Genomic DNA, 25,668 nt, shown 5'->3' with positions numbered 1-25,668 from the left:
CATACCAGACATGTTCCCGTTCTCGTGCTTCTTTAGATGTCTGTCAAGATTGGTTTGTTGACCAAAACACCTGTCACACAAGTGACACTTGAATGGCTTCTCTTTATTGTGGATGTTACGCACATGTCTCTGCAGGTTAGAGGATATGCTGAAGGATCTGTCACAGTATTTGCATCTGCAAAAAAAACCCAAAACAAAACAAGTCGGTAGAAAAGGGTTTGTTAGTAGCTGGAAATGTAAAATTTGTCCTAAGAGACATGAACCACCTCTTGGGCTCAGTCTCAGTAGCCAAAAGCAGTTCCTTGGTCCCTACTGAGGCACAATCCTCCCTGAAATAAAGACAAATTTTGGCTGTATAACTGGAATATACAGTGCTCTTGGAATGGACACTTCATTTCTGTGGTTGGTTTTTCAGCTTTAATTCACATTAGACTTCATATTTTAAATACTGCCTTTAGGAATAAGCATAATATTTCAGAGTTAATGGTATCAAATTAGCTATGGTAATTGAGTCCCATGTTTTTAAAACTGTTGCACGCAAAGTTGGGAAGTTTGAAAACAGTAGAGCAATAACTCTATTGTTTCATGTGCTGCCAATACAATACAATTAAACACTTTTGGAAAAAACATGAAACAGATCTCTTCTAATGCTCAAATAAGGTAAAAAGGGCTATTTCTTTTCCTATTCTAAATTATGCTGTGTGATTAAATCTTTTCTTGAGGAATTAGCTTGCTCGATTGCTAATCCCAGAGGAAATTTGGTTATCTTGCAAAAACCAGCAATAAACAATCCCAACCTTTAATACCGTGCCAATGTGAGTAGTTTAGTCTATCACTCTGGTACCAGAGGCATCAATTTTCATACTCTGCAGCGATTTGGAGTCCCTAAAGCCTTTACTGTATTGCTCTTTAAGCCATTACTAAGTCATACTATAACTATTCCAAATTCTCTGGCTGGCAAGTAGCCAACAGTCTTCACCACTTTACTTTTTCAATCTTTTACTTCTCCCGTGCCTCTCTTACGCTTGTCAGTGATGTCAAATTTTTTTTAGTGCTGAAATCGTCCATTATGCTACTAATTATTTGTGGCTTTTATGCAGTGGACGGGTTTAACATGCATCAAGATTTTCCTTCAATAAAATCAGATGTGAATCTCATTTCCCAAAGAGACTAGAGGCAAAAAAACATATTGTTTCCTCACAAACAATGAGCTTACTCTGCTCTTTACAGCTCATAAAATGCAGAAATCTGTGCATTTGTTTTACTGGAACATGAACTGGCTTCTTTCCAGTTCAAATTAGTCTTTCATTTTCAATAAGGTGAAGCTTCTATACACATTTCTGCATCTGACTGTCCTGGATTCAGTATCACACACATATTCTTATCAACAGGAGAGTACACCCACACGGGTTTTTGGCTAAGCAGACCTCAGAAAGGATCCAGATTAGGCAGGAAACAAATAAATACAGTAACGCCTTTGCAACCAGGACCTTTCAGAAATCAGATGATTGACAAATCACCCAACTTCAGGCTGCAAATAACACCGCAGAACTCTAAGAAAAAACATTTTTGCAAGAGAAAATATGCCCATGAGCCCTATTGGACATCATTTCAATCACACTGCTTCAGCAGTGCCAGCCATTCCTCCAGCAAAGGCAGAACTTGTGGACAGTGCTGGGGAGCTGCCTCAGCCAAAAGAATTTCACTAACTAGGACCAAAAAACTCCCCCTTCATGCAGCTCCAACACTGAGTATCAGTATAGAACGCACAAAGAGACCAAAATGCAACGGTGGGTCATCAATGCTAAGAAGGAATGGCTGGAGCTGGCCAAGAAAGGATGTTGAATACCCGTTCCTTGGCTTTATTCAGAGAATCCTGGAAGACTTTGGGTTGGAAGGGACCTTAAAGATCACTTGACAACAGCACAGACAAGGGTGAGGGGTCGTGGTACCTATAGGGCTGCTCTCCAGTGTGTGTCCTCAGGTGACGTGTCAGGTTTGCAGATCTCGGGAAAATCTTGCCACAGTATCTGTGATAAGAGAAGGTTTGATAAGAGAACACAACCCTCAAGGGCTTTGTCCCAGTTTGAGCTGCACTGGTTGCACAGCCCAAATGGAATCATTAATATATGGTACTACTGGTACTGCTTTGGTGCAACAACATCCTAAATAAAAGCATTCTGCAAAAGTAAGGGATTGACACACACACATGAGAATGGGACTGGAACTGCTGGTACCAACCAGCTTTGCTTGTGCATAAGGGAGGGATATATGAAAACACACCAATTTTAAAGATCACCCCAAGTTTCTAAGCTCACTAGGTGATTATCAGCCTCATTCAGATTTGGAATCAAGAGAATCTGTTATTAAAGCCTTGGATTTCTGCCTCCATGTAAGCAAATTTCAAACCTTTCAACCAATTCTACGTGTCAGCAAACATGACACCATTCTGTGCATTGAATAGGATCAGAGCAGACAAGACTCAAAGACCTAATCCATCAAGGTATGTTTCTATAACAACATGTCTTGAAAGAAGGTGACATGTTTTCAAAAAGATCAGATAAACCGATATGCCAGTGTCAAACACCTGCACATTCTGGAGATGATATAGAGACCCAAATAACGCAATTTAAAAACCATTCTCCAAACTCAATAATATGTCACAGGAAAAATAATGGCCAAAAAAAATAATTATCTGGAGTTCTCCCCCTTTGTTCAAGTAAAATATTAATATTCAGTTTATAATTGGCCCATTCTGTTAAGGACATTGAGCCCATTTTTTCATGGGGACAGAGCACACACAGCACACTCTTAGGTGAATGAGGGTGGTGGTTGCTCCACATGATGACTTTGAAGATTGCATCCCCTCACTTTTACCATCCCATTTATTTTTCCACAACGTGATGTATAAGCCTTCAAAATACCCACACAGCCCAATTCCACTCTCCTTGACAAAGCTCCCATTCATTTTGGGTGCACGTTCAATGACTATCTTCATTGTGGGTTGTTTTTTTTTTTTTTTTAAGTCTGTACACATGAGTCCTAATAAGTCATGTATTTTATCACCGATCCCTTTGGATATTAAAACCAGAAGCCGGAGAGAAAACACGTCTGTAGTTTATGATCAAAAAAATCAATAATGAAAGCGCACTTTCATATATGAAAGCGATGAGAAAATCTGGAAAAAAAGGATTGTTTATATAATAGTTTCCACCTCATTTATCAAAATGGTATGATACAGGGAAAACTCTTTGTTTCGTAACACCCATAATTTAATAAATAAGAACCGCAAAGGAAAAAGGCTTTTCGTGTTTTGTTGGGCACAGAGAGCGCTGAAAGTCTCAACGCTGTCCCTGTCAGAGACCCCCTGGGCGGGGGGGTTTGGGGAGCAGATTTACCTGCAGGTGTAGCGCTCCTTGCCCTTGCGCAGCAGGGTCTCGGGAAGGGCGCTCGGCGGCGCGCGGAAGTTGAACATGGATGGCACCGACTGGATCAGTTCGCTGGCCTCGGGCTTCAGGGCACTAAAGCTCTCCAGCTTTTCGGCCATGTTCTCTATAGCCGACATCTGCAAGAGAAGGGAGCACAGAACCCGTCAGGGCAAATACCACCGCCGCTTTCTGCTCTCACCGGGAACTCGGAACACGGAGAGCAGACACTGACAAGTGAAAAGAAACAGGGAAAAAAAAGCCAACAGAGAGCTGAAGTCTCAAAAATTACGTTAAGTGAGGTTGTGGCCAAGATGTTGTCCCACTTGGAATTCTGCCACCTACAGTGGGTGCTGTCCTAACTGTTATAATGGAAAGCTGCTTCCACACAACATCTGAATCGGCCAGTGTTCATTTCTTCTTAAGTCCCAGCTTCTATAAAATTCCAGTTTTTGCAGTCATGTTCTGTGGGTGTGTGCCTATGAGTCTCTGCATCCCATCTACTAGAAGTACTGGCCATTTTGACTAAATCAACAGAAACAATAATTGAATTCCTACATCTGTTTTCTTTAAGGACTTGCAGAGGACAATACTGCAAAGGAAACTTCATGAACACTGTAGCTTAACCAAGGGCTACAACAAGCCAGATCCAGAGAGGCTCCATCAATATCTCAGCCACATCCAACCAACCATTCAGGTCAGTTTTTTTGCCCATCACAATCAAAGACCAAGAGATAAACTCATAAGAAATGAAGTTTTGGTGAGTTTGGTGCTCTGTATTTACATTACCTGTTAGATGTCTACCCTAGTTTTCTACTACCTCTTAATATTCCTGCTCTGTCTTTAGCTGCTTGTAAATCCTCTGTGCTTTGGAATGTCTCCACCTTTGATTAGCTGTCTGCAATTTGCAGGGATTGGGGATTAAATAATTTCTGGAGAATTATTTCCTTTAAGGTGTCTGGAACAGCCCACGAAAAATTCATCCAAAACCTCAAATATTGCCACTTGAAGAGTTCAAGAATGCTGCTGAGCCTACTGACAGGTGAGAGTAACCATCCACCCCTTTATAACACCACAAACAAACAAAAAGAAAGCATGCCAAGATCTCACCTACAGAGCACAAAAACCACAGCATGAGCCTGTACAATATCTGGCTTGTAAAGAAGAAGGAAATTTTATGGAAGACAAGATGCTGAATGCTTCTCATCTGGAACACCTCCACAAACCATTCTTTAAAATCCATAACAGACTGCTCTGACTGCTGGAAAATCGAAATTTTAATTGGAAGAATTGCACATTTGTTGGAGTTTATTTAATTTTATTTTAATTGGTGGAATTACACCTTTATCTCCTGGAATGACTATTTCCAGGCTGGTTAGCTCTGCCTTTGGCCTGGGTTGCTTTTTTCCCTTTAGCCTGTAGCCTGCCCTCTCATTTCATGCTCAGATTCCTAATGCTGAGTACAAATTGCAATGTACAGGGTACCACTGCCAATTTGCCAAATGTCTTTCATCAAACACGGTGAAAAAAATAAAAAATCTCAGAGGGAAGTCAAGATACATTTACTTGTCAGGCAACAAATGTGAAAGCATTGCAAGGCAGTAGGGGCTGTAAGCTCTGGGGTTTGATTCATAATCACTCAGCTGCTAAAACATTCTCCACAGATGCAAGTGGACAGCACATTTGTCAATATGAAGGATTTTGACACGTACTGATCACAGGCGTGAGATATGTAATGATGATGCTGCTGGGAGAGGAGGTAATTCTATCTCGGCACAGAGATGTCATTATCAACCCATACAACCCAACATTACCATATATTTCTTTTTATATGGCTCCATCTTTTCCTTTAGTCAGAATTGATTCTTAAAGCTTTTACAATAGTCATTCCACTGCCTTTAATTCCTTCTAATTGTTCCCTCCCACAAATTCACTCGTCTATTTTACAGTTGCTGAAAAGAAATGGTTTGAATGAAAAATGCCCTTTGGCCTTCGGGCTGATTAGCAGTGACAAGACAGTGCATGGGTTATGAAAGCACATATTTATGGTGAAGAATAATAAGGGTATTGAGAAGCATAATAAATGTTTTATTTATGTATATTTAATATTCAAGTCCGTTTCATTAGCTAGTGGGTTTAAATCATTTTTGGATCACCATTTCTCATGCACATGGTCCCCCCCCGTAATATATGAGAGCAACTATTTTCCCCCTTACATTTAAAATGGTTTAGTCATGCTGATTTTTTTTTTTTAGTTCTTATTTCCAGGATTTTGCCGAGGAGAAATTGAGACTGACTCTCCTTTAATGTACAGCAATGCAGATCAGTGCTACCTCCAACACCGCCTCCAGGATTACATCAGTCCCAAAATACGTATGAAATCTGCACCTAATCTTAAATCCCTCATCCAGAGGAAACACAAGCACTTCCAATTATTTTAAAGTATTACCGCTTTCTAAAAATACGTTTCTCACCATAGGAATGACTATTGTGTTTTGGTCTGTTTTTTTCTAAAGCCTGATCTGTGCAGTTACCTGGAATGATTTATGTTTTTGAAGAACTGGACCAGCACCAACAGGAAGAGTTTGGCCTCACAGCTTTGCTGATACGAGGCACTGTCAGATAATTAGAGCTGGTACTATCTGCTGGAGGTAGGGCTCACTAGAACTAAAACTGAGGCATTTTCTTAACAAGTCCTGGAGTGTGTTCATGCTCAGAGCCTTCAGGATGTAAATACATATCATGAGATGAGCACCTGGGCTGTGGGGGTGTCTTCCAGCCCAGAAAATCTTGCCAGCACAGACCCACAACATGCTCTCCATCACTTCACGTGCAAGCAGACAGACTCTGCTCATCAGTCTACTTGCAAAATACCAACCAAGCAGTATGAAATCTGGGGGTTGGTCTCATCAAGGACCAGCTGAGGCACCAAAACCAAGCAGGAATTCTAAACCTGTGACACACACGTTTGGAAGGCAGTATCCCAGTTCCAAGCAGTGCCCCCAGGGGATGTGCAGGAGGGACAGACCTTCTTCCCAGTGTCTCCTGTCATGCTCCAGCACCGAGAGGTGCATGAGCACTAACTGGAGGCTGCATCTCACTTATGGTGTTAAATGGCCATCGGCTGCTGCTACTCCCATTCACTTGACTAAGCCCTTTTCAAACCCATTTATATTTTTGTCGGAAAGAGTTCACCAATTTAATTAGGTGCGTATGAAAAGATACTGGTTTTTGTTCCTACCAAGGCTTTTTCCTGATAATGCAGCTGTGTGCACCTCTTTTTTTTTTTTTTTGCTATTGTTAACACTAATGAATAACCACTCCTCATTCAGGTTCTGCTCACCATTCATGAGCTACGGAGCTGGGGCACAGCTCCCTCAGGCATCTTTTTTCAAGCTGAAAAAATCAAAATCTATTTAGTCTCTTTTTCTGTGGAAGCTGTTCCCTACGTCTGATCACTGTTGTTGCACTTTTCTGTGTCTTTTCTAATTCTATGTCCTTTTTGATGGGGACTTTGGCTGTATTTAAGACCTGAAGGCATTATAACATAACAATGTTTTCAATTTCTTTCTGCTAAGCACTCAGAAGATATTTTCATAAAACTATCAACTTCAAGATCTTTTTCCTGAATGACATGAGTTAAGAGTCACACTTTCCCCTCGGTATTACTGGGTATTTACTGACACTGAGTTTTATTGCTGTTTTAATCCTGGTGACTCAGCTTTCTCTGACTGTTCTGCAAAATCTTCACAGACAGCTTTGGATTTGGCTATTCTCAGTAAACAGTCACAAACTCTGCTCTTTTCCTGAGCATCCTTCTTCCTGTGGCATTTACAGACATAGGCCATAGGTCAGAGCCCAAAGATACCCCAAGGTGGACTCACTGATAATTTTCAATGACTGTAAAAATCACTACTTTATGCTTGCCCCTTTTCCTCGCCTTCTTTTTTTAATGACTAAATATTAACCCAGGAGACGACTTTCCTGCTTCTGCAGTGGAACTCCCTCTTTCAGCTGAAACACAACTGAAGTACCTCTTCCTCTTTCAAAACACCATTACTGCTGATGGCAAAGCAAGATGTGCCCCCGAAGGGGTTGTGTTGGCCATGGAGATGCTACTGGTCGTCAATCCTCCAAACTCCTGCAGCGAGTTGTTAGCGATGGCATATGTCCTGGGAGGCTAGGTGGGTGCTCATGGTCACCTCACCTCTCCAGGCACGGCCCCTGGGACCACCAGGGAGGCAGACATGTGGCCCAAGACACCAGCCAGCACTTTTGGGGGGTCTGCACCCCAGCCAAGTGCCCAAGGGCTGCGGCGATCCCTGAGCGGGGCATGGGGAGGGAGGCACTGCTTAACCCCGAGGATGGGATTAGTGTAATTGCCATGTCCATGGAGAAAGCTCTCTGAGGAGGTAGAGAGCGAGAAGATCCTATTACATATTTTACATACAGCTCTTGCCTTATGGACAAGTCGTGCCTGCTCCTAATCTGAGATCAGTGAATGACAGTATTTTATATAGAACAGTAACTTTTGATTTACATATATAAGAGTTGTTGATTCTATCTGTGTCCAGATGTCTGGAAAAGGAAGCAGCTTTCCCCCACCTCCCTCCTGCTCCCTGAGAGGCTATTAACCTCCGACTGACGCAAACTAATGTGCAGTCACAATTCCCCAGCTCCGACTCAAAAATGCAGACATTACCATAATCGGCTAAAACAAGTATTTATAAACATTTCAATGGGCAAGATATCATCAGCAGGGGCCTGGAGCATTTGTCTTAAAATTTATTAACCAACCAAAGAAAAAGTGGCATAAATTAAGCAGAGGTTCGCTGTTGCTGCTTTTTAAGAATAACCTGATGATATGGAATAATCTCGCAGACAATGTCATGAATTACATGACCTCATGTTTCACAAACACGACTCCTTCATTGCTACTATCACAAAAACAACTGACTTTATGGCTGCAACTCATGGGAAAAAAAACTGATCAAGTGTTTGCTTTCTATTTTTACTACTGTTATTTGGAGAAATCTTCAAAATCCAGCTACTAAAGCTCAGGATTTCTCCCTCCCCAGCTCAAGTTATAATGTTGCCTCTAAAAACTACAACTTGTGAATTTGTTGTCTTGGAACTGGGTGTATTTGGACATCCAGTCCTGGAACTTGGCTGAGCTATATTGTACGTTCAAGAAACTCATCACACGTGGCTGAACTTTATGATGCAGTAGCGAGAAACTCCTGCTGATCTGCAGTATGGTTCCAGAATAACTTTATTTGTATGAATACAATTGGTGGGGATTTAGCTGAGCTAACAGAATGGATCAAGTCCTAAAAATAAGTGCAGCAAAATAAAAACTTTGTAAATGCACTCACCAAATTATTTTTCATTTATTTGTAAAATTGTTTTAAATGATTTTCCATAAAGCTATTGCAGATAATGGGTGCCTATCATTACAGAACCTCTTTATAGCAACCTTCTCCTGACGAGACCAGGAGGGGATAAAAGAGTCCACAGATCAAATAAATCCTGATCCATTCAAGAGAGGGTGTAGGCCATTGATTTGTACTACAGGGTTCCTGCCAAACAATGAAAAACAACCTCAAATAATCTTGAAATATATGGCACATGCAACTGGGAATTGAGATAGAAAGGCTTGTGTGACATATTCAAATCTCCCAAGATGGAGATTCATCCATGAATCAGCATCCTGCTCAGTCACTTTATGTTTTAAATACCTATTTCTGCTGGAGCTGCTCAAAGCACGAGCACGGCCAGGAGCTGTACACTCACAAAAGAAGTAGGATGATGGAAATTTGAGGACCAAGCCAAGGTCAAGGAAAGTAGACAGAAGGAACAGACTGCGCTTGGTTTTTCAAATTCCCAAATATCCCCAAAATGAGCCACTTTTCTGAGAGCAGAGCATTAAGGGTGCCTGGGCCAAATCACAAATTCTACCATGGCCCTTCATGTCCTACATTGAATTCCCTCTACAGCAAAGACAATGTTTGGAAACCAGCTCTTGTGCTCTCCCAGTCTGGCATCTAATGCTACCTCCTGCCTGCTGAGCTCCATCAGCACCCATGGGTGCTCACAGGAGTCCTTCAGTGCCTCAGCTCCTTTCAGCTCAGGGTCCCAGTGCATCTCTTGCAGCTGCACAGGAAGACAGTGGGATTAAAAGCCACATGTACACAAAGCAAGGTCCATCACTGCTTTTCAAGTGTGCCATGGATGGCATGGAATGGAGAGCGGGGCTAAGTGCTCATCTGCAGGGGCAGCACCTCTGGGGGCTCCCACACCAGCCCCATGCATGTGGGGAGGAGCACGCGAAGATCCCGGAGCTCACTTTGCAAAATTCTGGCTTTGCCTTGTGAAATGAGTCCACGTCGCTCTGCGAGCGATGAGCGAGTGAGTCAGGACCCGCAGCCGCCTGGCTCCAGCTCTCCCCTCCCAAGCCCAAAGGTTGGGAAAAATCTGGGACGAGTATTTATGGGTTCAGCGCTGCAGCTGAGGAGCCAGCAACGCAAGAGCAGAACATGGTGTTATTTGAGTTGCATCTGCAAAAGCAGTTGCTGTAGCTCTCTCTCTTTTTTTTTTCATGAACAATTTAGACCTATTAAAAATAACGTTTTATAAAAATAGAAGAGCGATCTCAAATTTATCCCACAGTACTAAAAGCACGATTCCTGTTCGTGTAAGGGGGACAATGTAAGTATACACACAGGACAAATTTGACCTAAACACCGCAAATAAACGGGTGTTTTATTTCTGCTTTAAGCACCGCAATGAGCAATTAAGCTCCAAATTTCAAAGCTATTAAAGTGACTATTAAAGTGACTAACTCCCACTGAAGTCAAGGAGAGAGAAACATGAAGTCCTCTGAGGGTCTGTATTTTAATGCAGATTAAATATTTATTAACTATTGCAATCCAACAAGATTTCAGCCTGAAAATTTCACTGCAATCTCTGAAGGAAATGGCTGGGAACAATTTCAGTTACATATAAACAAAGACTGCATTCTGAAACCCAGGTAAAGCTCCTACTGCCTTTGCCAAATAAAACCAGCAGGATCAGGTACGTAAAAATAAAGCCAATTTGACATAAGAGGATATTTATCTGCTATAGCTACAACACCCTGTAGGAAAGTGTGGCATGGTCCATAATTGAGTGGTAAGTTATCTTTCATATTATATTTTTCTTATGCAATTTATCTCACAGTGATTAAATCAAAAATATAAGCAGTGAACTTACCCAAATTCTTTGATCAGGCAATTGGAACTGGGAGCAAAATTGAAACAAAAACAACATATTATTCCTGCGTTGGAACCCTTATTGCAATCAATCTACCTACTAAGATTTTATTTAAAGACACTAATTAAAATGTTATCCTGCATTATTTGTTGCAGGGGGGTGTCCTCTTCCTAAAAATGTAATCCTTGTAATGAAAAATTATCGTGAAATGCCATTAAATTTTCTAATTTTCATTTTGCCCGGGCAGGGACAGGATAAGGAGTACAGGGTTTAAGTCTTTAAGTTCTACTTCAGAAACCTATTCAAAAGATGTATCTGTCTGCTGTCATATTACCCAGTTAAAAAAAAGAAATTCCTTCTTCATGAGAGGGCAATTTTCAGAAATAAATTCACCTACAGAAACACAAGCTTGTAGGACACAAACAGTAATTCCGGAGATATTTTACATGGATAAGTCCTGCCAGCAGAAAATGAAAACTTGTGGAGCACTCCCCACCTGTACTTTTATAGGGGTGAACAGGACTATAAAGGAAAAACAGCTTTTCTGCCGTTCCCCAGTCCTCTATAAATACCAAGCCAGATTCTGCCTTTGCAAACAGGAGGCTCCTTTCTATTAAAGTTTGCAAGAGAGCACCTTTTGGCATTTACTTTTTTGACAGGACATGTGCTGGTGGTTTAGTTTTCTTTTACAATGTACTAAGAGTGCCTGTTACACTCCTGACCTTTGTATGGATCCCTCTCACACCATGTTTAAGACGTTATCCCACTCACTCAGGTAAGTGATAAAATGGAAGCCAGGCTTTGCCGTGGGTTTTTTATTCAACTGCACAATGGGAAATGGGGGAGGGGGTTCAGCAAGGCAGGTGCACAGCCAGCCCTCCCTCCTGCCACAGGGTGCTGGCTCTGCCCCACCTGGGCTGGCCCTGCCGTGAGGAGGTGGCATCTGACACCTCCTCCTCACACTGAGGGACTGGCAGCACTGGCACCTTCCTCTGGCACCAACAAGAGGTTTAACCAACCCTCTGTGAAAAAACAGGAAGGGTGAAATCCAGACATCCTGCCCATTAATGGGAAAATGCCCAAAGTCTCCATTTCACCTGCACATCCACGGCATCCCGGCCTGACTCCCAGTTCCCCAGGGAACTCAGCTGGCCATCACTACACAGAAGAGTATCCAGCTCCTTCCCTGTCCACCACAGCCAAATTCCTAACAGTGAACTCTCCCACAAGAGCCCCTGTCCCACCCACTGACCACCCCACCTAACACTGGCATCAGACCTGTGAAACCTTCAGAGCCCCCTGAATCCAACTTCACTGAACCACACTGAGTTACACCTTCTGAACAGTTAGAGAGCACTAAGCAAAATAATACCAGGTTTTTCATCAACACAGTACCTAAAATGCCCTCATTTAAATAATTTACAGCCCCTTATCTGCTCTAACAGAATAAGTCACTCAGTGGAGAAGAACCAGTCTGGTTTTACACCAGGGACACAAAGAGGACTGAGCTCCTGTTTGTCCATTAGTGCTATCTGCTATGAAATGGGAATTTTCACTTGCTGTTTTCCTACTTAGGCAAACTTAACTTATTTAGAGTAATCTCAGCAAGAAGTGTTGAGCTACTATTAAATCTTGCACATAAATTCTCAGTAATTTTAATACACCTTAAATACTTATTTAATGCTTAAAAATACTTATATAGTGCTGTAAATATTTATAGCACACAAATACTACTAAATACTTCAATACTTAGATACAACACTTCCTTTGGAAACTGAAATTAGAATAGGGTGCTTTTCTGCACTCTCCAGCCATGCAGTAGTATTATGTTTGTGCATCTGCAACCATATATGCCATCAGCTGCTCTTCCCAGTTCTCCAGAAGTCCCATACTTCAGAATATATTCCGTATAACTTAAGACATAACAACAGATTAATGGGGTGTTTTGCCCAAGAATTCAGAGGAACCTGAACCAGAGACAGGAGCTCGTGGTTGTGTGCTTAAAATACAAGATGTGTTAATAGGCTGCCATTACTAAAATGAAAGAGCCCACCATCAGCAAGGGGTTCAAATTTGCAGATACCACAGAGCATTTTATTTCAGGTATAAGATTTAACCCAAATTTTTAGCAAAATCTCCTTAAGCAAAGAGGAGGAAGACAAAATGAGGTTGTGGTGCCGGTGGAGAAAAGCAACGTAATTTGCACACAGATCCTCTTCCTATACTACCTACACATTGCAGTTGTTACACCATTTTAGGGACACCCTCCTACGTGTTTGTTATTCAGAATTGTGGCCTAGGAACAAGAGAGCAGCCCTCATATAGCACATCTTGAAGTACGGAGGAGCAGGGATCCTACACAGTGACTGCACACACTGTAGCCCACAACAGCTGCCTAAAAAAGATGGAGCATTTGCATTATGAAACTGGAAAAACCTTGGGTGGAAGTTTTTATCTCTTTTATGGGAGTCCTTAAATATAATAAAATCGCTTGACAACTGGGATGCTCAGTTTTGCTGGCCTTACTTTGAACCTGCACTGAGTCCTCGTAGTCAATACTGGCTCTACTCGCCCAGAGCACAGGAATGCTGAAGAAGACACGAGTAGCTGTCAGTGTTGGTAGCTACGCTGTGGTTTTGGAGGAACACGGTTCTAAAAGATACATGTAGTTCGGATCTGGCTTCCTCTATAATCAAAACATGTTGTTTCATCTGCAAAACATCAAGAAGCTCAGAACAATGCTTACGCTTTTCCACCACAATGGCCCAGTAAAAACTGTGTGTTTTAGGAAATCCAAAAATGACTAAGACTGCATTCATTTCTCTGCACCTGCTTTGAAGCATCAACAGGCTTGTTTACAACATTAAAATTCCCAAAATACTTACTTGTGGATGAAACAAGAATCCCGGGGAAGGTCTCAAGTATTTCTCTTTTAAAGCTTCCAGTGGGTCAGTTAACTTTCTTTTTTCTACTCTGTAAATGTTAAAATTAGATTTGCTTGTGATGAATCAGTCTCAGATAATAGTAATCATACAGCTACTCATGTTTAAAATAGGCAATTATGCATCAAGTAATTCTTTTCTTAGAGATAAGGGAGGACAGTCAAGTCTCAATACCCAGGTACAGCTTATTACTGAGGTGGGGGGCTGTGAATCTTCATTAAAGGGAGATGATACCATTTATATACAGAATAAGCCTATATAAACAGGGAACAAAAGATTGGTAATAATTATAACAGGAACCAATGATCAGTTACTGAGTACTTTTATAAAGAAATAAGACAACAGAGTGTGGTCTCAACTCAGAGGAGATCAAGGCAACAGAGCCTTGAGCAATGGGTCCATTCTCGCCTGCCCATGCAGGACATCACAGCCATCACCCTGGAACCCTCTCGTGTGCATGAGGGAGAAAGGCAGGCTTGCAGGAGACACACCAAATCTGAGGTGCCAGCAGCAAAGACTGCAATCCACTCATGGGCATTCAGGCAGCAAAACACAGCATGAATAATTCAGAAACAGTGTGGGAATTTGGGGCTTTTGCTTTTTTTGTTATTGATGTGTATGGTTTAAGGGACAGATCCTGTTGTCCACATGCAGATGTAACTCACGGCAAAGGAAGGCTCAGTAACAACTGGCCTCGTGCTACGCTGCCAGAACTTGCACAGATTTCATTAGAATCACTGAATGGTTTGGGTTGGAAGGCACCTTAAGGATCATCTAGTTCCAACCCCCCTGCTGTGGGCAGGGGAGTTTGTAATGCAATTTAATTAGTTTGTAATGCAGGGCCATAAAGGACGGATCATTATTTCCGCTGCTTCAGGCATTTTAAATGAATATGACGCAAAGAAAACCTATGGTCTAATACAGATATCAATCTGGCATGAAATAAAACCATCTCACTAAATAGCATCATATCCTGTTTCTTCATAATGCAGACTTGCTGTCTGATGCACAAGCATTCTGCAAAAACTTTGCCCACAGCGTTCCTTTATCAGATAAAGTAATAAATTAATGTAATTTACACGGTTATAACCTTCTTTTTTTAACAATAGGCTGTAAAATCAGTCATTTATATTACAAATATTTTTATGGCTAATATTTCTCTAAACTAATTTAGATGCATGACTTTGGCTGGTTACAGAAAGGGCAAGGGGGCTGACGTACAGAGGATGCAGGTGAAATTCAGATCCCAGTGAGATCCATCTTAGCTCTACTGGGAAACACCAGGAGGTCTGGATTTTACCACTGGTTTTTAAAACCTCAGCTCACTGACAGTGTCTGCTTGTTCACGTGTCAAAGCCAACACTGAGGCTCCCACTGACTTCAGGTAGATCTATGGCAGATCATTCCAGGTAGATCACGGATGGGGCTCTGAGCAACCTGGTCTAGTGGAAGGTGTCCTTGCCCATGGCAGGGGGTTGGAAGGAGATGACCTTTAAGGTCCCTTCCAACCCAAGTCTTTCTGTGATAACTCTATGATTAAGTAGCCCACTGGGGAGGTTTTATACACACAAGGACGCTGTGCCTTCAATTCCATGAATGAAATGCCTGAAGAAATCAACCCACTACTCAAATAATGGTAAAAAAGGGCAGAAGTCACTCTTAATTTCCATGTTTTTAATATTCCCTAGGACCAATGTTGTACTTATGAGATACTCCCACTGAATTCAAGAGGAACTGGCAAGGTGGAGTACAACAGGCACCGTGGGGAGATGCACTGTCAAATCCAGGGGAAGCCAGAGTGGGCAGCATTTTGGGAAAAAAAGGATTTCAGGCAAACCAGTTATGTCAAATACACAGCAAATATACAAATATTCAACACTGATGGCAATTCATTTATGGGTAAGAGAATATATTCAGCTTCTGCATATCAAGCTATGCAGGCTAAACTAATGACTCATGGCAATGAGGGCAGTCACAAAGACTTGTTAACTGCAGCATTACCAGCCCTGGGGCTGGGTGGGAACAGCTGGGATGTGAGGTGGGATGTGCAGGTCAAAATGCAGCCTGGACCACCCCCCCACCATGTCCCCACAGTGGGATGGTGCCTCCAGGGACACTGTGAGGGGGACGGGGTTGTGGCCCTGGCTGCCTGTCCCAAAGGATGCTGAAAGGCAGCAGACAGTCTGTTACCTGTAAATGGGATCCATAAAGAATGGGGTGGGCCTGGCGTGCTGCAAAGAGGACTCTGAAGCTTTCCTTTGCTCGAGGTCTCCCCCCTTCTTCTCTCCAAAGACGTGGTTCTTCCGAGGCTCGGCTTGTTTTGTGCTGCTGGCTCGACTTCGGCTGCCCATGCTGAGATCCAGCGGCTGGTCCTGGCTGGCTGCACAGGGGGCTGCTGGCTTTGAGGGTATGGGAGTAAGTGGCTTCTCCTCCTTACGCTTTATGGTGAGGTCAAAGGGAGACTCAGAGCTTCCCTTTGGGATCTTCTTTATTTCACTGGGTGATTGGGGCTCCACTTTCAAGGGTAACGGTCTCAAGTCTCTATCAGGAAATGGATACATTGATTGAGAGAATGCTGGAAAAAACGGGAGGGGAAACATGGAAGGGTAAGGTAAGGCTCCGACTTTTTTGTCTTGCAGCCCCACAAGTCCTGTTGAACCAAAGTACTTTTCAGCAATAGAAGCAATAGCCTTTATAGAATCATTCACCGCTCCTGACACCGCAGTCTGCTCCTCTAAGGATGGTGAGAAAATGGAATGATTGCTGTGGTCTTTCTTATTATTTATTGATGCCAGGCTCTGCAGAGAGCTTACTTTGTCTTTGAACATTTTACCATTTTCTTTAAATTTCTCTTTCTCACTTTCAATGTCACTTTCCAGATCAGAGCCCGAGGTGGTTTCCAGGTCACTGCCACTGGGGGTACTGACATCGTCAAGGTCAAGGTCACTACTCTCTGACTGGTCACTGAGTTTCTCATGCGGCCTCTCTTCAGAGGACCCTTCTGGTTGAAGCTCCACTGGCTTATTCTCCCCTACTGGTGGTTGTTTATTTAGTGCCTTCAAAATATCCTGGGTGGCTGGCAGTATCTGAGGATTTGTCATGAGGGGACTTTGGCTTTTGTTTGTCTGATCTGCGCTTGGAAGTCCTTTAACAGGAGAACTAGTAGGTAGCAAAGGTGGCCTGTGGTACAAGCCTGAAGGAAACAGACCGGGGAAGCTAAAAGAAAATCCAGGAGCTGTTGGAAAGGTAAGACCAGCAGGATGCCTATTGGCTCCAAAATAGTCAGCAAGGCCCGGATTTGCATGATTCATATTAACCATGGACGTTTTATCCATAGCTGGGGTTCCAGGAAGAGAAATGCCTTGGCCAAAAAATCCTCCTGCTGCAAAATGGTTCTTGCCCTCACAAAATCTCCTGTGTTTATTTAAGGAAGACGTAGTGCTGAACATTTGTCCACAGTCTTTGCACTTGATTTGGGTTCTGCAATCAGCATGCATGCGCTTATGACGACAAAGGTTTGAAAACTGAGTATAGGATTTATGGCAGACCTCACCTGTATGTAAACAACAACAACAACACATCTCAGGCTTTATGGTAATTGCCCCCACCCCCAAAATTGTGCAAATAACACCATTTTTTTACCCACCAAATGTCAACGAGGAAGCCGCAGGGAGAAGTTTGGGTGCACAAATGTACAAAAGCTATTGTACTGTCCAAAGCAAGGCAGACAAACGTCTAAAGACAGAATCAAAACCCGCTCCAACAAACCAGAAAAGGTCTGGAATCACTAAAAGACACACTCTCCTCATTTGCTCTTTGCATTGCACAGTGTTCCACAGTCAGTACTGTTATTCCATGTTGCATCAGCCCCCAGAGCCCCACCAAGAGCCACGGTGCTGTGACCCTGTATGAACCCACAGCACTCCTGTGTGAGAGCACAGGTGTCTTCAAATGACATCCATTCATGTCACTATTCCCATGTGGAAATTAGTCATTAAAATAAATATTTGCAGACAGAGATGGAGCAGCCTCACAGAGCTTTCAGTCTGTAAGACCACAAGGATAGGAAAGAGGTGAAGGAGGAGACAACAAGGTATTTCCAGGTATAATCTCGATAACAAACAACACTTTTTTCCACTTACAATTAAAAATGTAATCTCATGGAAGTCCAGGCTAGAGCCTGAGTAACCTCAGCCTAGTACTCTGATATGTCCAAAGCATTTCTATTTGTGTAAAGCATAGTCCTTACAGGTGCCTGTGATGCTGTAACTCTAAATCCCACATCTTAATAACTTTACTAGTCATAACATTGCTTATTTGCCTCTTGCACATGATAAAATACACTGCATTTCAAAAAAAATTTAATTTAAGAATGAAGCTGTATTTATTTGCACGTCTGATGCTCAGTAAGAGCCCAGCGGATTTCCTTTCAAACTCCTCTGGGATGAGAAATAGTTTCAGCCTCACAAAAGCAGCACTTGGAGAGAGCCTGGGACCACAGAGGGGAGCAGATCTACCTTGGGAACACAGACCTGATCTAGCCTGTGACACTCAGCACAGCTTCCAGTAACCATTAGCAGTAGCAGGAGGCTGGAAGTGCTCCTGGTGGTACAGAGTGAGACACTATGAAGAGCCCATCACCATCACGTCACTGATCCAAACAGGATTCTGCATGTTCCTGATTTTCTGGCTGCTACAAAGCTTAGGGAGCAAACTGGGGCAACAACTAAGTTATAAGTTAAAGTGGGGTTTGGAAGAGGGTAATGCTCAGCTCCCCAGTGCCTTTTTATGTCCCCTTCTGGCATCCTTTGGATAAGCAGGAGCATTGGGCAAGTCTGAGTCTTGCGCTCTTCATTATGCTGAAATTTGTCTGTACCTCTGCACTACCTTGCTTCTAACAGTTGTTTAAAAACAAGGTAGCAGCATTATCAGCAACCAGTGTTATCCCTCTGCAATAAATCTTTTTTTTTTTTTTCCCAGCCAGGAAAAAGCATGTGGCCGCTTTATTTTTATTTAATTTGTGTTATATCATAAACTCTCATCTTTCACACATCAAAGCCGTGCAACAATACACATTGTGTATTCTGAGGGCTTTTTAACAATCATTTTCATGATTTGAGACAGTCTGACATAATTTACAATGGCTCTATTTTAAGCCCGCAGAGGAAACTGAATTGAATGTATCCCATCCTGCACTCTTGGTTCCCATGAACTGCAATCACGTCCTCTAACTTCCACTCGCACCGGGGCCGCACTAACCTTCCTGCTCCTCCGAATCTCTGCCCTTGAGAAACCTGACCACTTGTTGTCATCCCTTAACTGTTTACCTCTTCAGGAGGCTGCTCCATATCTCAGCAACAATGCTCCTATTGTTCCACGGCCCGATCCTGCCCCATCCACCCGTTTTCCCTGCTCACATCCCACTGACATCCCCGGGACAATTCGTGGGGCAGAGAGAGTGCAGAATTGGGCCCAAACACAGGAAATTCGCAATGCGGTAATTCAGGAAGAATGTTTGGTGCTGTGTATCAGTAACTGTTCCTGCTGGAAATCTTCATTCACAAGGAGAGACAAGAGAGAAAAGAGAGAAAATTAAAAGTATAATGAAAAATATAGAAGAAAAAATATGGAAGGGAAACAAAAAAAAAAGAGAGACACGAAAGATGAGGAGAGATTATTCTAGTTCCTTGAAAACGCCTGTTTTCCTCTTAAGTACTTTCTGCCCCTTTTTAAAAATATTTTAATTTTTTATTTGCCTATTTAACATAGAAATATTTTTTATTTAATAGAACTATTTATTGCTTACTTTTGCAGTATGAAGCTCTGATTTTTCCGCTATTTTCTCCTATTTTTAGCCTAATTGCAGGCAAAAAATTTCTGCTCCCGCCTCCAAACTTCAGGTACAGAACCAGGTCCCTTACCTTCACTGCTGAGGTTTTACACAGTGAGCTCTCCCTGCTCCCATCACATTGCTCACAGAAACCAAAATTAAACTGACCCAAATGGTGACATGAGTGTCGCGTCCATAATTTTGCACAAGCTTCATCTTGAATATTATGGAGCAACTTCTCTCCATGTGTAAAGCAGAACAGACCATATATATTTCTCCAGACAAAAATATCTCAAATGCATGCATTTCCAAGGCTAGGCTAAGGTAGAATTAAAAATAAATAATGTTTTATGAACTTTTGATCTTCTACCAGATTGCGTTGAGGGCCTGCTTCTTATTGACATGGCTTTATTAAAGACAAGGCTTTGCTCAGGTAGGCTGGAGTGACAAGGGGGTGAAAAGGGAAGTATTGGCACAGATTTAGTCTTTCTAAAGTCTAGGAAGTTCTGCCTTAGAGAGAAGTGGTACAGTATTAAATTATTATTTTCCATTAATATATTCCAAAGTCAACAGAATCAAGAAATACTCAGTTCTGGAGAAAAGCAAAAATATACACTTAGAATTGAGAGATATCCTTACAGACTGTTAAGGGAGATGAAATTCATCATTTGACTAAATGTATTTTATCAGTTTCAAATTCAATCAATAATGGCAATACCATGAAAATATGTAAATATTTATCATTACAATCTCAATCAAACAATTAACAACTGTACCCAGGATTTCACATTTCTGAGCATTGAAGTTATTTGAAACTATTTAATAAGGTGCTGCTTGCTCAAGGTGCCTTTTGTATTTAACAGGCACTCTGTTTAATCCATGGGCTCAAAAGGCTGGAAAAGAAATTTTGGGCCCAGCTTGAAGCCCTTGCCCCCTGGAGTAGTTTTGCTCCTGGGGACTGCCACCTGAAGCCTGGGTGATCACAGTGATAGGCACACTCAATGCCCCATGGATTTTGGAGGAGACTCTGTCTAAACAGACTGTGCCACCTCCACCTCCATGGATATTCCAAGGAGCCAGGACTCCTCAGTCTGTGTTATAAGATCCACCTCCTTTTCATCATGTGACTTGAAGTTTAGTAGACTGAGAATGGTTATCAACTTTAATTGCTTCCACGTAGCAAAGCAACATAAGCTGGGTTTGATTTCACCTATTACACCTTACTACACCCTTTAAATCTCAGTGCCATACTTTTAAGCAACTAACTTGTAAGGGAAGCTTCCCTTCTCGCAGCTTTTATTGCTCTAGAGACCCCAGGTTTAACACAAACTCCCAATCTGGATCCCTAATTGCAAAAACTAATCTCATGCTGAAGCACGCTCTGTACCACCATTGTCTCTGGACCCCAAATTAGCCAGCAGTTAAGTTTGCATATTTTCTGCTTATTAAAAAAAAATTACTGTAAGTACTATTTTGAATATGTTCAGTCTATTATGGCATGTGGTTTCTATTTGGGGAGGCTGGAGATTTTGCTAAGGCAGTGAGTAATTACCTTAGTGTTGGTGAGTTTTCACTCAAGCTTGGGCGGTGCACTGTAATAAGAGACAGTTGCCATAAACAGACTGGTACGAGTAAATCATGGTGTGTGGCCTTCTGGTGGAAAACAGATATCTGCTCTAGGTGACCCTACCTCCCTCTCATTGCTCGGCAAAGCTGACCAAACATGTGGTCTCCAAACCCTTTTGTTCTGCGATTACACGGCTCTTACTTGTAGGTCGCTCAATGGGGTTTCATCCCTCACATTGTACATGTGAAGAATACCAGTTGCTGTTTGGATTTATCAGAATAAACAGCAACAAAGAGCATCTGAGAGATTACTTCATGTACGAGAGGTGCCACTTAAGAGACTTATGTAAGATGTTGCAATAGGACTATCTGAAGACTCCCCACTCAACCAGAAGGTGGTGTTTTCTAATTGAGGGTAACTACTTAACCTGCAATCAGCTTTAAAAGTTATTAGTGATATTTAACATTGGATCTATTTATATATTTTTCTCACTGAAGGAATCCAAATCAAAAGTATTATTAACCCAATGGCAGGTTACAGATCTTGCACAAATTAGTTTTTTAAGACAATACTCCTTCTCTAGAGGAATTATATAAGCTTGTGGCCAATGGTTTTTCCAGCTGTGGTGCCAATATTTAGGTAAATTATTGCTGAGAGCAGCAAAAGACTAAGAGGTCTAGTGGACAAGTAGGGGAAGTGGTCAAAAGGTATCTTTCAAGCCACAGCAGGTGCCTGAAAAGGCTGTGGTGGAAAGTAGCAGTACTAAGAACAATTTTTAAAAATATTTTCTGCCTGTGCTTCCTTGGTGAAAGGGAGAGATAGCAACCTGCACCCTAATCAAGCAGGGTCTGGCTCAGCAGCAAACACAACCCATGAGACATTAAGGATCTGATTTAAGCCCAGTACAGAGTCAGGCTCACGTCCAAGGCAAGTTTTATTGCTGGGAAAGATCTAATAGCTCATTCAGTACTTAAAACTTGGGGCATGCAAAGGAGCCTCAAGGAGGGCAGCAAACTGCTCTGACTCAAACTCACTGCCTCTGAGGTTTGTTTCCCAACTCCAGCAAAAGTCATGGCATCTGCTGTGGAGATTGTGGTGCAAAATTAACCCCTAGAACAGGAAGGAGAGCAGCCAGCTCAGCACGGTGCAAAGCAGTGAGGCTGCACGAGACTGGCATGGCTCCTCCCTGCTAAATCCCACTCCTCGCTTTGCATCTGTGCATGGAAAAACATCCCAGGGACAACAGGTACACTTATACAACATACAGGGTCTGTCTGAAAAGGAAAATCAAATTAAAATAACTCTTTGCATTGGATCACAAATTACCCAGAACTCATTTAACTACTCACAACCCACACGACACCGGTGGGCAGTTCAAAGGGAGCAGAACACAACCTCCTGCTTCCAGCTCGCCCTGCTTTACAGCAAAAGAAACACTTAAACAAACACATTTAGTTGAAGACTTACATATAAAAGGTTTGACACTGCTGTGGATGTGTTTATGCTGTTTGAGGCCTGAAGAAGTGGCAAAGGTTTTGCCACACTCTGGACAAGCGTGAGCACGAGCCCCAACATGCTGGGAACGAATGTGCCTCTGAAGGTTGCTGGGGTCCGTGAAAACCTGCTAGGAAATGAGTACTGATTAACCAAGAAACTTGACTGTGGAAGAAGCCAGTTATTACAAGAGTCTTTTAAAATTCAAACCTTGGAGCTATTTTTGGGAGTGCCTAAGATTAAAAACCTCACTAATGGGCATCAGTGGGAGCTGTGCCTGCAGGATGGGGCCTCAGTTTCCCAGGATCAGACAAGTATTGGGTGGATCTGTTAACCCCTTTGCAGCAAATGCATTTGACCTGGCCATTAGGAATCACACATTTGAGGTCAGGGACTTCATGGAAAATGTGTCAAAATGTGGCTGCTTAAAACCTCTAAGCATTATTGCAATAAAAATACTTTATATCAACAATGGAGAGTGTGACAGCAAGAAATCCTGTACACAACACAGTCCCAGAAACCAGGGCTTGTAATGTCAATAGCAATTCCTTTTATTGCAGCAAATCCACCTAAAACCAACTAGGTTCTCATGCAGAAGGCCCAAGCTTTGGGGATCTGATGAAAAGCAATGCAGAGCACCACATCCTATACAAGTAATCCACACAGCAAGCCCAGCACAGGGAAGCGACAGGAGATGCTCTAGAGATGAGCTGTGCTCTCTTAGTGCAGCTGGGGCCTATTGCTATTTCTTATTTTCCTTTATATTGCAGTAGTGTCCTGAAGTTTCTGGTCCCAACAGCTGGCACACAGCCTGGGGAACTCTCCACCCTGCATTTCACTGGGGTTTCTTGCCCCTCAGTGCCTCTCAGTAACCTTCTTACACCCCATGAATCCTCTGAGGCTGCCAAGCCCTGAGCTTGAGGTTGCTCACCATCCTGCATCAGTGCTCACTTCAGACTCCACAGCCATTACCAAATCAAAAGGGGTAGAAAAATAACATATTTATAAAGTAGAAGTATAAACCCTCGAAAAACCACCTGGAGCATGGCAGAAACCCTACACCCTCCTGCATTCCAGCCCAAGGCATCCCCATTTCCATGCTCCCACGTATCCAGCAGCACAAGAAGTGCCAGGCAGCCTACAAATTCACTGTACCTTGGCACAGTTCTCACACTCGTAGTGCTTCCCGCTGTCGTGAGACATTTGGTGACGTATCAAGTTGGACTTCCAGTTAAAGGCTTTGGGACACTGGTCACACTTGTACTCCCTCTCCTCGCTGTGTGACAGCATGTGCTTCTCCAGGCTGTGGAAAGAGGAACAGGGCTCAGCATGGTCCATCACACACGTGGGCTTATCAGTGGTTTACAGGAAGAGGAGAGAGCAGAGTGCGCAGTTCCAGCAAAAAAAAAAAATTTCTTCAATAGCCCCAAAGGCCCAATCCTGACAGAAACAAGTTTTTGAACACTCCAGCCAGGAGGCAGAACCTCCTCCTCCCTACCAGAATAACACATCCTCTCATGTTTTGCCAGGTCACTTGCAAATGCTCCAGGAGATGCTGCTGCCATCTCTCCCTAAGGAGATTATTTCATACACGTCTCAATATTTCACTCTGGTAATTCTTCCCTGCAGTCTGAATTATTTCTACCTTATGACTTTCCCTCTAAACACACCTTGGATCCCACCACCTGCCATAAATCCACTCCTTTGATGGTAATCAATTTTTCTTACAGCAGGAATAGATGGGGAATAACACCTCTGGAGTAGGACAGGAGGAGTTTAAGAAGCCTCTAGATATGGTACACTACAAATGAAGTTATTCTTGATGATTACTGTTAACTGTGTTCAACTGTGTAGTTGTTTAGTCACTAATTTCTAAGTGGTTTATTCAGTCTATTAGTAGGATATTCAATGTCCACCTAATTTCTGTTGCACATCTTTGAATTAATTTTTGTCTCTGAATTTTTATTATTTATTTGTAGTGAACATATATTTTTAAACACCTGTATTGCTTGGTCACAAATAGTGTCATAGCTCACACTACTGCTTGGAGAAAGATCACTACATAATGCAAGAGTAGGTCCACAGAAAAGCCACTGGAAACTGTGATTTTTAGCCCAGGATGCCCAACTGGATCAACCTATTCTCACATGAAGTTCCCAGTGATCTCTGCAGAATCAGTGACAAAATCTACTGGGGTTACAGTCTTGTTTGGGTTGTGCAGCCCCAATAGTAATCTCCATCCTCAGCCAAAGGTAATGGAAATACTTTCACCCTGTGGATGCTCTTACTTCTACCTCTCTCCTTCCTTTGGGGGGGAAAAAGTATTTCTGGCTTCTCCTCCTAATATTTTTATACCAATTGACTCTCCATCATGCACTAATAAGCAAATTTGCCATAAGACCCAGACAGATGCTTGTCCCTGGCTCTGGCACCAGCTCCCTGACTCTGCTGCAACTCCATGACTCCCCATCAGCACTGGGCACTCCTGGACCCAACATCTCCATCTTCCTGCTCAGCTATTTCTTCATATAGTTACTCACTTCCCCAACCATAGCTCACTTGGGCCTTTTATTTTATATAATCTGGATATAGCACATTTTGACACTTTTTTGCTGTGAACTGTCTTTGTGGTGTATGAGCCTTTCAATAATTCAGGAGTTGGGAGAACGACTGCATTCCCTCTCATTTTTCACTCTTTCTCACAGTACTGCCCATCTATTTATGATGACTTGTTCTTTGTTTTCTGCCCTTTCTCTTCAATATTTAATATTTTAAGCTAAATTTACATTTTCTCAATGATTCCCATATGTTAGATATCATCCTATGGCTCTCAGGGAGAAAAGGACTTTAACATCAAATAACTCGCAAATGCAAAACCGTTATGGACAAGAGTCCTGCCTCATCCAAGCTGCTGGAAATCCTTCTGACTTATCTGCCTCCGTCAGCCCCTTCGAATCAATCCCTCAGACTGAAAATTAGACAGGTGGAGCCACGCACTGCTCAACATCAGTGGGTGAACAAGACCTTGTGCCTGCACAAATTCCTGCTCAGTGGGGCTGACCTAATATGTGATGCTTGGCACATCATGTTTTAATTTCACTGTCACTAATTCTGTGGAAGCGAAAGGATCAGGTCAGATAACGCTGATCTGAGATGCCC

General features: G+C 42.5%; 1 protein-coding gene across 6 annotated transcripts in view; it reads right to left on the bottom strand.

Moving 5' to 3' along the window:
• Positions 1–25,668, bottom strand: part of LOC108506520 (MDS1 and EVI1 complex locus protein EVI1) — a 48,061-nt gene that overhangs the window by 7,632 nt on the left and 14,761 nt on the right. The window contains exons 5-12 of one of the 6 annotated variants that reach the window (XM_017833608.1): positions 23,665–23,812; positions 22,483–22,639; positions 15,809–17,171; positions 13,562–13,649; positions 10,677–10,703; positions 3,399–3,565; positions 1,953–2,030; positions 6–175 (exon numbers count right to left, since the gene is read on the bottom strand). In XM_017833608.1, coding sequence (XP_017689097.1) covers positions 6–175; positions 1,953–2,030; positions 3,399–3,565; positions 10,677–10,703; positions 13,562–13,649; positions 15,809–17,171; positions 22,483–22,639; positions 23,665–23,812 — 2,198 coding nt within the window. The remainder of the gene's footprint in view (positions 1–5; positions 176–1,952; positions 2,031–3,398; positions 3,566–10,676; positions 10,704–13,561; positions 13,650–15,808; positions 17,172–22,482; positions 22,640–23,664; positions 23,813–25,668) is intronic. The other 5 variants (XM_017833609.1, XM_017833612.1, XM_017833610.1 and 2 more) reach the window with 5 other exon arrangements.

The sequence above is a fragment of the Lepidothrix coronata genome, unplaced genomic scaffold (genome assembly GCF_001604755.1).
Source record: "Lepidothrix coronata isolate B3197 unplaced genomic scaffold, Lepidothrix_coronata-1.0 Scaffold218, whole genome shotgun sequence".
NCBI lineage: Eukaryota > Metazoa > Chordata > Aves > Passeriformes > Pipridae > Lepidothrix > Lepidothrix coronata.
This window is presented reverse-complemented; position numbering and strand designations above follow the sequence as displayed.